The sequence below is a fragment of the Ruditapes philippinarum genome, unplaced genomic scaffold (assembly GCF_026571515.1).
Source record: "Ruditapes philippinarum isolate M1 unplaced genomic scaffold, ASM2657151v2 ctg3613_1_1_1_1, whole genome shotgun sequence".
Classification (NCBI taxonomy): domain Eukaryota; kingdom Metazoa; phylum Mollusca; class Bivalvia; order Venerida; family Veneridae; genus Ruditapes; species Ruditapes philippinarum.
The window spans coordinates 1-16,783 of NW_026860435.1; the positions used below are offsets into that span (position 1 = coordinate 1).

The 16,783-nt window shown below is 34.0% G+C and overlaps 2 protein-coding genes across 2 annotated transcripts; one reads left to right on the forward strand and one right to left on the reverse strand.

The window, feature by feature from the left end:
* The first annotated feature begins 35 nt into the window (after window positions 1-35).
* Window positions 36-7,771, forward strand: LOC132760071 (uncharacterized). Its single transcript, XM_060751962.1, has 4 exons — window positions 36-455; window positions 1,621-1,922; window positions 3,859-3,966; window positions 7,261-7,771. Exons 2-4 carry the CDS (start codon window positions 1,722-1,724, stop codon window positions 7,762-7,764), a joined length of 813 nt encoding a protein of 270 aa, XP_060607945.1. The 5' UTR covers window positions 36-455; window positions 1,621-1,721; the 3' UTR covers window positions 7,765-7,771.
* Window positions 7,772-9,367: 1,596 nt separating this feature from the next.
* On the reverse strand, window positions 9,368-16,390 carry LOC132760070 (uncharacterized; the record flags this gene model as incomplete). Its single annotated transcript, XM_060751961.1, has 4 exons — window positions 15,978-16,390; window positions 12,798-12,988; window positions 12,307-12,512; window positions 9,368-9,531 (listed from the first exon to the last, which is right to left on the reverse strand). Coding segments are annotated over exons 1-4 (735 nt in total), but the record flags the coding sequence as incomplete, so codon positions are not given.
* Window positions 16,391-16,783: the final 393 nt, after the last annotated feature.

Consider the following 16,783-nt stretch of genomic DNA (forward strand, 5'->3'; position numbering starts at 1 on the left):
TCTCATAAGATATATGCAGGAATAATTACCACCCTGGTTTACTTGCCTGAAGCTCACTAGCTTTTAAAAGTAAAGCTCTAACCAAGGGTCACATAATTGAGAGATAGGCACCTTATTCACTAGGCCACCTAGAGCAACCATTAAGACCTTAAGACGCACTTTTGTGTTAAATTTATTTGAATATTACTCATTCATTTACTTCTAAATTGAGAAAAAGGCACCTTATTGCCAGGCACATTTACCCTTAAGACGCTCTTTGGTCACAATTGCCTGTCTTAAAAGTATTTGAATTTATTTGAATTACAAATTACTTTATTTGTCTTTTTCTTCTTCATTAGTTACAGTAAATAGTGGAGTCCATGACAATTCAATATATGGACAGCTAAAGGTTTCCGGAAGCGGAAACAGTACACATCGTCACGTGCTTCCTTTAACAACACAAGCCGTCACCAAGAGTATGTAGGATTACGTAAATGACGTTTAATTTTTATACAGTAGTATAAAGAAAGTTATTCAAAATTGCTCTTTTCTGCAAGTGGCAATTAATTATACCAATGTAAACTAAAATGTTATTCGGTCATAGTCTGCACTGTTTGCAGTTCAGTTATAAAAAACATGTTTTGTTGGGGGGTTTTTTGTGTGTGTTTTTTTTAATTTACTCCGAAAATGGCTTATGGTCTTTATTACATAACAGCCTCCAGAATAAGTTTGCAAATCCGGAATTTTCGCAAACTCAATTACCCTTTTTAATATATTTTCAATACAAAAAGTTAAATCAAACAGTAATTTGGATAAAAATGGACGATCATTGGCCGATTATACAAAGATAGCGCAATAATTAAACACTGGGTGAGCGTTCAAAGTGTGGCCTCCCATGTTGTTTTTTTTAATTCTCCCATGGGGGTTTACGTGTCCCACTGGGACTTCAGTGGGCTTTAAACCCCATTTTGTTAAAGTGGGAGAATAAAACCGTGGGAGAAAATTTTTTTTTCTAAACATTTTTACATATGTTGAATCTATAATACTTATAATATACTTATAAGTATATTAGGAATATATTTAAAGAATTTTGCAATCCTCCCATTGGCTGAACTAACCCATTTAGTAAATGGGAGAAATCTCCCAAAAATAAAATGGTGCGGAAATCTCCCAAAATTAAAATGGGAGAAATCTCCCATTATAACGTAATTGGAGAAATACCCCCTTATAGCGTAATCGGAGAGTAACATAAAGGGAGAATTCATCCATATCTTTTTTGTTTTATATATCGGATCGGAAATTTAACAGTAAAAGTTTTTCTACATGATAAAATTTGGCTCCGACCTTTTATTTAAATGAAAAAGGTCCGGTCCAATTATTTATTTATTTATTAATGAATGAGTAAACTAATTAATACTATATAAATATATAAATAAATTCATTCATTAATTCAGTCAACAAATTTTAATCAATTTTATTTACAGGTGGGCAAGTCTATTTCAAATATAAGCGTATCACGGTTAGAATTATTCATTACAATTATCGGAAGTCACGCATTATATACTTATTCTTTATCAAGATAGTTTATAAATATAGGCACAAATTTCAAATGATGTGGTTCATATTGTCCTCTCATTTTAGAACAAAAGTACCGAGGTTTATGCGACCAATGGTTTGAAGACTCGTTGAAGAAAAATCTGGAACATATCGCTCGATACCCACGTGGACTGGCTGACAAATACATGTATATCATTGCCGAAAATCGGTCAGAACCAAAGACCATGTCTGAAACATTCCCAGTCGTTGCGACTGCGGCAAGTAGCGGATTTTATCGTATCTCGCAAGGGTTGATAAAATCTGTCTATGAGATATTGTTGCCAAAATACAAAAATATCAAAATAGTCTACTATGACATGGGACTCAATGATAACCAAAAAGTGCAGGTAAGAATCTGCAGCAGTTTTATCTTTTTTTTCTCGAATATTAAAGGATGAAACAGGCAAAATTTTCATTTCTTCGTTTTGATTTTTGTCATTCAGTATTTTGTAAATTTCCTCAAAATGAATACAATAGGCAGTCACAAAAACAATACTGTTTTCCATATAAAGAATAAAATTGTGGTTTCCTACCTTGACCTATGCACGTGGGTCAGTTTAGATCGTGAATATCATACAATAAATGCCACAGTTAACCCTGGAAACGTTAAAGAACATGTCAAATGAATGACAGACTTGCTTAAATCATACAATATCCACAATATCTGTTATTGTAATTTCCAGGCTTTGTTCAAGTCAAATGACTTGTTTTAGAACTACTCGGTGATTCTTTGGCGTCTAAATTTCGTTCAATATATATATATATATATATATATATATATATATATATATATATATATATATATATATATATATATATATATATATATATATATATATATATATATATATATATATATATATACTCTTCAAACCCAAAATATATAGAATTTATAAAGTCGGAAATTCATGCTGGGACTTTATGAAGTGACATTTAAGCGTGGTGTGAGTAAATAGGATCGTATTAATAATTTTGTCTTTGATTTGCCTATTCCTTTAGCTCTGAAAATTTGCTCCTTATCACAGGAACGTCCATGCCTGAAATGTGGACATTTTTCTACGTGTATCCAAAGTATTGCAACGTCGCCTTACGCATTTAACTGTACCGCCCAAAATTAAAGCCAAAGTTTTAAGAACCCTAATAAAAAAAACTTTCAACGCAATTTTGTATTTTCTGATCGCAGATACGGAAATACAATGCTGACATTCATTCTCGGGATCAGCGCTTCCCGTCAAACCTAACAACAGGTATATTTCAAAACAGCTTAAAACTAGCGATATAAAAGAAAAGTATTTTTATTGTGTTACAAGTATCCAACAAATAACAACGCATTCAAAGTAGCTTTGGCTTTGGCTTATAGAATTGTCACACTCACAAATTACGCGGATGAATATCATTTTTATCAATGAAAATTGCTATTCTATTTCCGTAAAGATTCAATTATTGTGATTGGAATAAAACGCCCCCTTTATAAACATTTGTTATTTAGACTTTGTGAAAAATAAAGTAAGGATGTTGACTCTATCAGTCGACGATCGATAATCAATATCTACCTATAGGTTAAGCACCCGATAATTTAATTCGCGTAAACAAAATGCTATTTTTAGCGATGTCGATTATCGAAGACTTCAGTGCGCATTACACTAATAAATTTGATTGTCGAGTGGTATAATATATACATGCCGGACTATTTTGGCGAGAACATTTATAAGAAGTACCCTAAATGGAAATTCTAAATATAGAATCATTTGATTTTATTCAGCCTTTTTTACAATCTCCGTAGTCCAGGGGTAACACTCTTGCACGAGACTAGTATTTTTTTTTATCTTTTAAGTGAATTTATAACAATTTTAACATTATGCAAGATGCGATATGCAGGAATAAAGTTTGGCTGTCATAAAAAATGAAGATGAATGATTTCATGATGCAAGAAGAAAGTCTAGTCATACACAATTCCGTATGTATCAAGTTCAAACTGTTATATAGCAAAAAAATCTAATTGCAGTCGCAATTAGTTTCTTATTGCAACCCGGTGTCCTGCAAGATAAATTATAGTTTATCAAAATAAACTTATAGAGGAAAATACATACAAATTAGATTGCAAAGATAAGAAATAACACAGAGCGTGCAACCTTTTGATTAAACATTTGCTTCCTAAATTGTTTTATCAATATCATTATATCCTAGCATTTTTATGAATTGATGGCACAAGGTATCCATTATTACGATTATCTGCTTTAAATCTAACGATAATAAACACGTTTGTGTCCATTAATTTTCCAGTTGGAGACCCACTGCAAGATTTGTGAAGTGAGGAGTTTTCCATTTGCAAAATTCCCCGGACATTTTAAAAGGCTAAAAACTTATGCTTGGAAACCTATAATAGTAAAGGTAGGTGAAAGTTAGATTGAAATGTTGCTCTTTTTCTTGGTAAATAGACCAATAATTGAAAGTAATATGATTAAGAGTGAATATCAAAAAGGAAATGTTAGACATTTAAAAAAAACTGTTGCAGGTTCCTTTAATATTCCAACGTGACCGGCAATTTTCGAAGAATATCAATTTAAATTTCAGTGGGTCGCATGGTTTATTGAATATTCATGAAAAGCGAAACCAGAATTTCCGTTATTTTGATTTTCAGCTTAACACTAAATGGATATAATGCGACTGTAACCATAGTTTCTGACGATGCAATATTTTATTGTTGAGTAATAAAAAACTACATGTATTTTTATTATTAAGAATAGGTTAAAGTTTATTAGTACGGATTTACAAAATTAAATTGGTCAGGCGCACGACCAATTTATTTTTGTAAATACGTACTTATACATTTTAACCAGCTTAGTGTTTGAAATTATTTTTATAAACAGTTGATTTACTATACTGATTTGCCAATTTACCAAAGTAAAAGTTAAAGTTTTTGTAATACCTCAAATATTGTTAAAGTCCATTGACATATGATTTTGAAGCTTTGCACACTTGTTCACCATCATAACCCCAACCAGTAGACCGGAGATGATAACTGTATCAAGTATTTTGACAGAATTATGCCCCTTTTTCGAAGTTTAAGTTTTTGTAATACCTCAAATATTTTCAAAGTCCATTGTCATATGGCTTTGAAACTTTGCATACTTGTTCACTAACATGACCCAAACCTGTACACAGGAGGAGGTAACTCTATGAAGCATTTTGGCAGAAGTATGCCTCTTTTTAGACTTAGAATTTAGTTAAAGTTTTTGTAATACATCAGATATTTTCAGCGTCCATTGACATATGACTTTGAAACTTTGCCCGCTTAATTACAACTATGACCTCAACCTGAAGACAGGAGGACGTAACTGTATCAAGCATTTTGACAGAATTATGCCCCTTTTCGACTCAGAATTTACGTTCAAGTCTTTGTAATACTTCAAATATTTTAAAAGTCCATTGACAGAAGTATGGCTTTGAAACTTTGCTCACTTGTTCACCATCAAGACCCCAACCTGTAAACAGGAGGAGGTAACTCTATGAAGCATTACAATTTGCATTATAATTTACATTAAAGTTTGCATACCACCTCAAATATTTTCATATTCTTGTAACATATGGCTTTGAAACAAGTTGAAATTTTATACTCTTCTTTGAGAGTATAATAGGACTCTCTTCAAGGCCAATAACTGTAACATGGATTTAAAGACAAATTTTGCCCTTTTGTTAACTTTTTATACGCCCGTTTGAAAAACGGGACGTATTATGGGAACGCCCCTGGCGGGCGGGCCGTCGGGCGGGCGGGCGGTCGGGCGGGCGGCGTCCAATTTTGTCCGGAGCATATCTCCAACATGTATGGAGGGATTTTAATGAAACTTCATAGAAATGTTCACCACTATGAGGAGCAGTGTTCATAAAGATGATACAGTAATTACCTTATCAAATGTAAATACTTTCTCATAGAAATTTAATTATATTTTAATTTTCAAGTAAATATCAGTTCAGCTCTCCTACATGTATGGAGGGATTTTCATGAAACTTCATAGAAATGTTTACCACTATGAGGAGCAGTGTCGCGCACATGAACCAGGTCTCTAGGTCAAAGGTCAAGGTCACACTTGGAGCTCATTGAAAAATGCTTGTCCGGAGCAAAACTTACACATGTATAGAGGGATTTCAATATTACTTGGCACAAATGTTCAGCATTGTAAGGCGGAGTGTCGCGCGCAAGATTCAGGTCCTTGCGGCCAAGGTCAAGGTCACACATAGAGGTCAAAGTTTAGATAAAAATATGAAGATGTGTATAGGGACGATTTAATCATCATTTATTGAGGGATTGTAACACAAATGGTCATTATCATGACTACGGCTGTGACACATGTACTTTAGGTCAATATATGCAAGGTCAAGGTCACTAAAGGTGGTGAAATATCCAGATTTTGTCTGGAGCATATCTCCTACATGTATGGAAGAATTTTTATAATACTTTATGGAAATGTTCACCACCATGATATGTATTGCTCCATGCATGATCCAGGTCTCCAGGTCAAAGGTCAAGGTCACACTTAGAGCTCATTGAAAAACGCTTGTCCGGAGCAAAACTTCTACATTCATAGGGGGATTTCAATATAACTTGGCACAAATGTTCGCCATTGTGAGGCTGAGTGTCGCACGCAAAATTCAGATCCCTGCAACCAAAGTCAATGTTACACATAGAGGTCGAAGTTCAGATAAAAATTTGAAGATGTGTATAGGGACCATTTAGTCATCATTTATTGATGGATTGTAGCACAAATGGTAACTATCATGACTACAGGTGTGACACATTTAATTTAGGTTAATATTTGCAAGGTCAAGGTCACTGGAGATGATTAAATATCCAGATGTTGTCCGGAGCATATTTTCTACATGCATGGAGGAATTTTAATGTTACTTTATAGAATTGTTCACCACCATGAGACGTAGTGCCCTGCACATGAACCAAGTCTCTAGGTCAAAGGTGAAGGTCACAGTTAGAGCTCATAGAAAAACGCTTGTCTGGAGCAAAACTTCTACATGCATAGAGGGATTTCAATATAATGTGGCACAAATGTTCATCATTGTGAGGCGGAGTGCCGTGCATAAAATTCAGGTCCCTGCGACCAAGGTCAAGGTCACACATCCTGTGCATATCTTCCCTACTGATTTGTTTTAAGGTTCATTTAACAACACAGTGCCAAGAATAAAAACTTGCTTGCTAGATAACACTTATTCCATAATGCCCCCATCTCCATCTAAAGCTTTCGTAAACGGGCGTATTTTGTGACTATGGCACCCTTGTTTAATGTAAAATTTTACATTATCAAGTCTTTTTTTACTATCAAGCACTAAGAATAGTCGAGCGTTGCTGTCCTATCGACAGCTCTTGTAAGAAAACTTGTTTCAACGTTATTTCAAGATTTTAAGCTATTGTGATGAATTTCAACTCAAAAAGAATATTAAATGAACTCCATTGCCCGTTTATTTCTTTCCTAAAAATCCTGGAAGAAAACCGTGTCTTTATTTTAAAATTATTTATTTTTAAGAATGGCAAAAACTATTGAATTATTCTGCGCGGGCGTTTCCTCCACACTTTGATATACATGTATATCTTCATTATTAAATAACGTAAGAAATAATAATGACCAGTCCCGCTTACAAAGTTTTCTGATTTTTTCTTCAATTTTTTCTTTTCAGACATTATTGATGGAATATGGCTGGGTATGGTGGGCAGACAGTTCAGTACGTTACGTCACAAGTGACGTCGATCGCGCGTTGACCTATAGTAAAAACAATTCAGTCTTATTCTTTACTTACGGTGTAGTGTTTTCAGTGGCTCAACACACCGATGTTCAGACAATGGAGTACCTGAAAGAAGATCGATGTAAATTCCGCCATTTTGGTGAAGTTGAAGCAACATTTGTGCTGTTTCATTTTGATGACGTCACACATACTGTAGTAGATGTGTGGGCTGCGTGCGCATTAAATGAAAACTGTATAGCTCCTGAAGGCACTCACCTGAAGTTATCTTGTCGGATAAGCAAAACATCTGATGGAAGGTGTCACAGATTTGATCAGGCAGTTTTAAGCATTTTACTACGTAGACTGTATCATGAGAAAAATGATTACCCTCTAGTTTCAACACCATTTCATATCCACGAAATAAAACGCGGCAATGCTATATCATACTTCCCGAAATGAATATTTCTGAATTAAGTATGAATTCAATGTATTTAATCGCCTTATTAACAATACAGGTAGACGTCCTAAATTTATAATTGTATTAATTGCTATAGTTTTAAATCACATTTGATAAACGACGGTTATACATGTATTGATGTACATTTGTCAAAGAATTCAATCTGTGCTTATAATTAAATCGAAGTTATTTCGAAAAAATATAATCAAATTTAGATTTAATAAATTTATAAAATATAGTATATATAATAATAAACAGGCAGCAAGTCTGAATGATAATGTTTTTAGTTTGATACATTTGTACATTACATTTGTTCCATTTGGTATAAAGTTGTGAAACTTGTGTGAAAAAGTTTTAAAAAATAAAATTTCTCAGCTTCCTTTAAACTTAAACAACAATATCTACAAATTCAAAAATTTAAAAATTAGCTGTACGCCTGAATATTAAATCGTATGGTTTACTTGTATCTTATTTACACACATATTATATATTTTAATTTTAAACATTCTCGTACTTGATATGAGTGCAATTAAAAAAATACTCTGGAGAAAAAGAAGTGAGCGAATGATCTGAATGTTTTCACAAAATGCTTTGGTTTGGACATACATAAAACATTAATCTCGAAAGCAATTTACCAAAAACTTAGAGCAACATTATTAAAGGTCCACCGTTGCATTTTAGAATATAGACCAAAAAGTCACTCTGGTCCTTCATTCCAGTCTAAATAAATAAATAGTACCTTATTTACATCGTCTAGTTCACCTTGTCTTGGTAAAATGTAAATTACACAATATGGCTTTTTTTCTTACCAATTTATTTAATTGAAACTAGAAAGTTATTTTCTTATTGCTTCCACTTTGAAGAGTTCCTTTACTCAGATATTTTATGATTGTAAAATGCACTCATGTTTCTCATATGGATTACAAAATCTAATATGGATTATTATTGTCAATAATTATTATTGTATGATCAACCAATAGGAATGGGAATTAGCTTTCAAAGCATTCAACATAAAAGATACATGTGAAATTCTAATAAACAGAAATGTCAGCGAATAGACTATGTGTATATGCATAAACAGTGAGTCATCGGACAGTGACCTTGAGCGCAGTTGTCACAGCACCACTGTAAAATGCCTGGAATACTCGAATATGGCTCTAGTGCCAAACATGCCATACTTGACGAGCATATTTCAAAGTCATCACCGTTTGTTGTTGTTGTTGTTGTTGGAGATTCCGTTGTTTCCATTTCCGTTGTTGCTGTTGGTGTCGTTGTTGTTGTTCCTTCTTCCGTTAAACTTTTGAAAATAAATCAATGTCAAAATTAACTAATGCCTAAACAGGAATATGAACTGGTTTAATTAAATTATCCAAAATGATCAGCAAATTATAATTACATTTTGATAAACAAAAGGCGGCCAAATTTTCATAACGCTTATAAAATCTCTAAAATGGAAATCCATTTGGAAAATATAATTTAAGGTTTATAATTTTACATCACCTTGTTACCAAGAATTTCTTTAATTTATTTTGTCTAATTCCGTATATATTGCCATGATGTAGTTAAACGCTTGTCTCTTACCTAGTTGACGAAGCAGCGATATACGTTGTCGGACGTCAACGCTGCACTAGCTGTGCGACAGGGACTACTGTCAGTCGTAGCAGTTCCGGTTTCTTCGTCATTAATTCGGATATCAGCGCAATTCACGAAATTTTCTTGAGGGCCACGACCAATACCACATCCTTCGGAATCGCAATTCCAGCTATTTCCTGTTTAATAATATATAGACAAAACTGGAAATGACATTCAAATGAACATAGCAGGTAGTTCAGATTCTTTCAAAATATAGTGCACATTATTACGGTTAGGATATGGACTAATTTCTGTTTCTCTTAACTAGGTCCTCTTTAAGTCCATGAAGTTGACACAGAGATCGACATTAAACATTCAGCTCGACATTCGATTTATCACTGTTGAGCTGGTATGGGAAGCTAGCAAGGCATTGAGCAGAACATTCAGCTCGACATTCGATTTATCATTGTTGAGCTAGGTTGTGAAGCTGGCTAGACATTCAGCACAACATTCAGCTTGACATTCGTTTTTTGTTTAATTTTGAATATCGAGCGGGGATGTGAAGCTGGCTAAACATTCAGCACAACATACATCTCAACATTCGTTTATTGCCTATTTTTGAATGTCGATCTGGGTTGTGAAGCTGGCTAGACATTCAGCACAACATTCAGCCCGACATTCGTTTTTGGTCTAATTTTGAATGTCGAGCTGGTATGTGAAGCTAGCTAGACATCCAGCACAACATTCAGCTCGACATTCGTTTTTTGTCTAATTTTGAATGTCTAGCTGGGATGTGAAGCTGGCTAGACATTAAGCAGAACTTTCATGTCGACATTCGTTTTTTGCCTATTTTTGAATGTCGATCTGGGATATGTGGAGCTAGCTAGACATTCAGCACAACATTCAGCTCAACATTCGTTTATTGCCTATTTTTGAATGTCGATCTGAATGTTCTGCTGAATGTCTACCAAGCTTCACATCCCAGCTCGACATTCAAATTTAGACAAAAAACGAATGTCGAGCTGAATGTTCTGCTGAATGTCTAGCCAGCTGCACATCCCAGCTCGACATTCAAAATTTGACAGAAAACGAATGTCGAGCTGAATGTTGTGCTGAATGTCTAGCCAGCTTCACAACCAAGCTCGATATTCAAAATTAGATAAAAAACGAATGTTGAGCTGAATGTTATGCTGAATGTCTAGCCAACTTCACATCCCAGATCGACATTCAAAAATAGGCAATAAACGAATGTTGAGCTGAATGTTGTGCTGAATGTCTAGCCAGCTTCACATCCGCGCTCGACATTCAAAATTGAACAAACACGAATGTTGAGCTGAATGTTGTGCTGAATGTCTAGCTAGCTTCACATCCCAGATCGACATTCAAAAATATGCAAAAAACGAATGTCGAGCTGAATGTTCTGCTGAATGTCTAGCCAGCTTCACATCCCAGCTCGACATTCAAAATTAGACACAAAACGAATGTCAAGCTGAATGTTGTGCTGAATGTCTAGCCAGCTTCACAACCTAGCTCAACAATGATTAATCGAATGTCGAGCTGAATGTTCTGCTCAATGCCTTGCTAGCTTCACAACCTAGCTCAACAGTGATAAATCGAATGTCGAGCTGAATGTTTAATGTCGATCTCTGTGCCAACTTCATGGACTTGTCCTCTTTCTGTTTATGTACTTCTTATTTTTGACTTTTTGTAATAATGTGTGTCATTGAAAAGTGTTCCGTTGATGTACCTATCGCATTGATAACTTCCCATCTTAAGAAAATAAAATAAATGAAAGTTTAAAGGCCACATTTAGCGGCCAATGCGACATGTAGTGAGGTTGCCACATTTAGCAGCGAGTGTGACAAGTAGTGAGGTTGCCACATTTAGGAGCGAGTGCGACATGTAGTGAGGTTGCTACATTTAGCGGCCAGTGCGACATGTAGTGAGGTTGCCACATTTAGCAGCGAGAGTGATATAAAGTAAGGTTGCGACATTTAGTGGCGAGTGCGACATGTAGTGGGGTTGCCACATTTAGCGGCGAGTGCGACATGTAGTGAGGTTGCCACATTTAGTGGCGAGTGCGACATGTAGTGAGGTTGCCACATTTAGGAGCGAGTGCGACATGTAGTGAGGTTGCTACATTTAGCGGCCAGTGCGACATGTAGTGAGGTTGCCACATTTAGCAGCGAGAGTGATATAAAGTAAGGTTGCGACATTTAGTGGCGAGTGCGACATGTAGTGGGGTTGCCACATTTAGCGGCGAGTGCGACATGTAGTGAGGTTGCCACATTTAGTGGCGAGTGCGACATGTAGTGAGGTTGCCACATTAAGCGGCGAGTGCGACATGTAGTGAGGTTGCCACATTTAGTGGCGAGTGCGACATGTAGTGAGGTTGCCACATTCAGCGGCCAATGCGACATGTAGTGACGTTGCCACATTAAGCGACCAGTGCGACATGTAGTGAGGTTGCCACATGTAGTGGCGAGTGCGACGTGTAGTGGGGTTGCCACATTTAGCGGCCAGTGCGACATGTAGTGAGGTTGCCACATTTAGTGGCGAGTGCGACGTGTAGTGAGGTTGCCACATTAAGGGGCGAGTGCGACATGTAGTGAGGTTACCACATTTAGTGGCGAGTGCGACATGTAGTGAGGTTGCCACATTTAGCGGCGACTGTAACATGTAGTGGGGTTGCGACGTTGTATATTAACAAAAAAGCATTGTAGTTATTCGTTTCTGATTGGCTAAATGTAAAATTTAGACCGGTTCGCCATGGCAATTAATTTACTGCTTATGTTGACATATCTTTTGTTTTGTTTTAAATGCATAACCTCGATTTATAATGAGGTGACAAGTGATCTAGATTTTTTTTCATTTGTCTTTCTTTTTTGTTTTTCTTTTTTGTCACGCCATCAATCAGACCAACGCGGGTTCTGATTTCATTTAATGTTTTATATCAGAAATTTGTTATGTACCTGTATTGTATTTCCACTGAAGAACGCATCTTTCACACGTAATAGTGGATGGTAACTGAAGGTTTATAATATAAACTCCCGGCCCTAAACCCGTCTTGATTTCTTCTAACTGTATGCGTGTCGTGTTTGTACCTTTAACCGTCAAAACATTCTGATTCAAACATTCTTGTGTGACCTTTGTTGTTGTTGTTGCGAGAGGGCAAAGTCTGCGAAATATAAATCAACATAAAAAGAAAATATGAGAGAGCTTGAAACTTTATGATTGTCTCCCAACCCATGCCCTGCGTGACATCAGCAATTGTTTACACAATAAGCGTTAAAATTACACTGATTCTGTTATTCTTAAGTATTTTGACGCTTATTTGATTAAATTGACGATAATGTCGAAACAATCAAGTTTCGTTGAAATTCAAACAGTGAAATTACCAGTTTTATATCACTGATATATTTCTATAAACCACCGAAAAGCATGTAATAAAATTGTATATAACCTAAATTCAAACCATCCTTTGTGATAAGCCGTTATTTCTACTTCCGTATTAAGGACGCCGCCTTTGTCGTAACTTCCTGTGATGACGCCATTAACGACGTATAAACCGCCTACATCTTCGTTTGGCTTTACTTGTGCATTATAAGGATCACCACAGACACCACATCTACCATCATTTTGGTTCCACTGTACCTGAGAGAAAAATGCACGCAATTTGTCGAACAGATTCTGTAACGGATATTGAATGTATAATTATTATTATAATAAAAATAATAATAATAATATTAATTAGAACAATAACAATAATATTAATAACGATAATGATAATAAAAGTAATAATAACAATAACGATAACGATTATAATAACGATGATGATAATAATAATAATAATAATTATTATTATTATTATTATTATTATTATTATTATTATTATTATTATTATTATTATTATAATGATAATAACAATAATAATAATAGAATAAATAAAAATAATGATAAAAATATAAATGTTTGTTTTTCGATTTAAATCAATAATCATATGGCGATTTTTCAGCTTTAACTATTAAAGGGATTCGAACCATACTGTACAAGTATTGTTTGATTTTATTAACCTTTCAATTGCATACTGTCAATGAACGTACGGTCAATGAACTCGATACATTTATCTTCGATACATTTTTGGTAAATTCCGTGAGATGATCGCAGTAAGATTTAACTTAATTTGTGTCTATGAAATAGTTATACTGAGCGTCATAGCGCAATATCGAAATTGCAAAGGTACATGTTTTTTCCTTATTTACATTTTCAACATTATTGAATTGTTTGATTTTTTTTATGTTGTCCGTTTTGTTTTAATATGTTTTGAACTTATTTTGGTAATGTCCATACTCTTTTTAAACAAAGTTTAAGAAGTAATATTTAAAATTCATTCAGATCAAAATCAATGTAATATTATTTCATTTCAATGTTGTAAAACACATTTACAAATCGAGACAAAACAGTGTTTCTAAGTTGCTTTATATCAGCACTAAATTACACAAACACTCGGCAATTCCCAGTAAAATATATTGCAAAATATAGAAAGAGTAGATCTAAAACAATGGGAACAGTTGGAATCGAACCACAGACCTCTCGTATATTAGGCAATCACTTAACCGACTATTGCTGATGTGACGGGACAATATACACTGTAAAGCTGATGTGACATTCGTTATATACTATTAATTCCTGTAAACTACACGGAAAGCACCGAAGTGGAATCGAAGATTTAAATTAGTTCTATAATATATTCACAATTGACAGGTCATCAAAATCAGACTATACGAGTCCAATAAAATTACTATTGTACTCACATCGCTAAAGTTCAAGGAACAATGTATCACATTGAAGGAAGCATTATTAATTTGAAGTGTTTTGCTTTTGTTTTTTAGATTTTATTAAATATAAAATACGAATATACGAAAATATCTTCAGGAGCTGTTACTAATATTAAAGAGAGATAACTCGTTGAAGAATGAATAACTACGACAGACAGAGTTACTTTGAGGTATGAATTGTTTTCAGTGAACTCGGTAAATTACAAGAAAGATAAAATTTATATACTAGTATATATACAATTTTAAGATGTGAAATAAAGAAATAATTTGCAACTTGGGCATTTGCACATTTTCGAAATTATATTAAAAAAATTATTCCGCTTTGTATAAAATTTCTATGAAGTGGATTTCACAGAAAAAACCTAATTCTATTTTATAAGTTTATTTTATAAAGAATAAAATCTGTAATAAAATAACAACAAGACATCGCAATAAAATACAAATACTTCATAATACAATTACTTACAAATCAAGAGTTAAAAATATCGACAAAAGAAACCTCCTTCTTAATATAGAATTTCATTTAATTTAATTGAAAAATGCAATGTACTAGTAAATTAATAATGTTTAGATCTAAAATGGTATTCATCATCAATAAACAATAAATATGAGGGGAAATGAATTGAAGCGAAAATGTTGAGTACGAATCAGATTATCAGTTTGTTATTCGTTGTTGCGTCTTCGATAGAATGGGTGCAAGAATTTGCACGCGTAAAATTAGTAATAGAAAGAGAATCGAAACACGATGCTATCTGAATTGAACAAGGGGGTGGAGCCCCCCCCGAGTATTAATCAGATTGCAGAGTGTTTTGATGCTCTTTTTCTTTTGTATCATTGTCAAACATAAAAACACGTTCCCTGTTGTCACAATATTGAACCCCAGAAAAAAAATAACCAATGAACAAGTATCTGAATATATAATTTATGTTGCTTTCCCTTTCTCAGCACATATGAGCCAATCAATGGGCATGCTATGGAGTGCGGGTAACTAATACCTGCACTCCAGTTAACGCACTGTGCATGTATATGTATAAGATTTAACTCTGACACATTTTCAACAAAAAGGTCCCAAAACTACGATACAACTTTCATTATTAAACAAGCACCAAGCTAAAAAATTTCAAGTATACAAAACTCCTAAATAACACAATTTTGCAAGTAAAAACAGGTTTACTTCGGCCGAATATCTTAGTAAAGATACTTCTTGCTTATTGTTGGTCTCTTCTTCATAAACAAGTTTTTTGAGTGTTGTTTTAGGGGAACTGTTCCAAACCCATATTTTTCTTTTCGAACATTACTTAATTTGTACTCAAATGCATCATATGAGCTTCAATTTGCCGTGACAATGAAACTATTACATTAATTAATATTGCTTTACATTTTTAATCAATCGTACGAACTAATTTTGCCTAATCTATATAACCATTTCAATATTTTCTTATTGTGTGTGCTTTACATAGCGTTTTAGTCGGTTAGCATTTCAACAAGATCTTTAATAGAAATTTTAATAGGAACTTTATTACAATTTTTGTAGGAAATAACCAGATATTTACTAGAAATTCAGTAGGATATGTGTAGGACTTTTATTAAGAAAAACAATTAGTACAATTTTAGTCGGAAGTATAGTAAGCTATTCTGTTGAATTTTAGTAGGACGTAATGTGTTATATTAGTAGGATTTTAATGGGTCGTATTTTAGGGTATAAGAAGTCGTTGCTTTTACTTTGAGCAGTTCCTTTCATTTTAACCATTTTGCTTTTTATCTGTATATAAACACCAAAGAAAGTTAGATAAAAGATTACTTACATTAAAACCACCACAGAAGAGTTGATTATCGTTGTAATTTTCCGGGTTATTGTATCCATACCTCCAAGCAGACGACCTCTGGGCCGGTTGAATCAAGCGTCCGTGTGATGCCACGTGCCCAGTCTGAGATAAAATGACCGCCATTCCTATCCAAAATATTTGTCGAGAAACCATTTCAATAATAATAAGAAACTGTCAATAAAGTTTATACTCTATTCTACTGGCGTTCACATAAATCCTGTTTTTCCTTGTTATATTATTTTGTTGTTTTTTTGTTGTTGTTGTTGTTGTTGTTGGTTGTTTTTTTTTTGTATATTATTTTTTCTGTACTTTTGATAAATGTGTACTTTGTTTTTTTTTAAAAATAATGAAAACAACGATAAAATGATGCTGAAGTTGGTTAAACAAAATTAATGTATCAAAAGCGAAGTATTGCCAAACGCAGATTGTCATATGCGGGTTAGCGAACCATTTAATACGCCGAAATTACGTGATCAAATGTTTAAGATAACTATACACCCCGCATTAACAATGGTATTATATTGCATCACACACCCTCGCTTATAACGTAAATTTAATTCTATCTCATCCTTTTCTTTCGGTCTGTTTTCCAAAGGTGTTCAGTTTAAATAAATGAAGTATTCTTGTTAAAAATACTTTTATATCGTTCCTTCCGGATTTCTTTTACCTAATCCTGATGCCGGTTGAACGCAAGAGCATAACTATTGTAATGAATATCCGAACAAGATAGCATACCTATTGTTATGAAGGTCCGAACGAAATAGCATTACTATTGTAATGAAGGT

What these genes read in the sequence shown, in the direction of transcription:
- LOC132760071 (XM_060751962.1), top strand. Translation starts at nt 1,722, where the DNA reads ATGTATATCATTGCCGAAAATCGGTCAGAACCAAAGACCATGTCTGAA. An exon ending in ATGATAACCAAAAAGTGCAG is followed by an intron (nt 1,923 to 3,858) that starts GTAAGAATCTGC and finishes TTAATTTTCCAG; the next exon opens with TTGGAGACCCACTGCAAGAT. An exon ending in GGAAACCTATAATAGTAAAG is followed by an intron (nt 3,967 to 7,260) that starts GTAGGTGAAAGT and finishes TTTTCTTTTCAG; the next exon opens with ACATTATTGATGGAATATGG.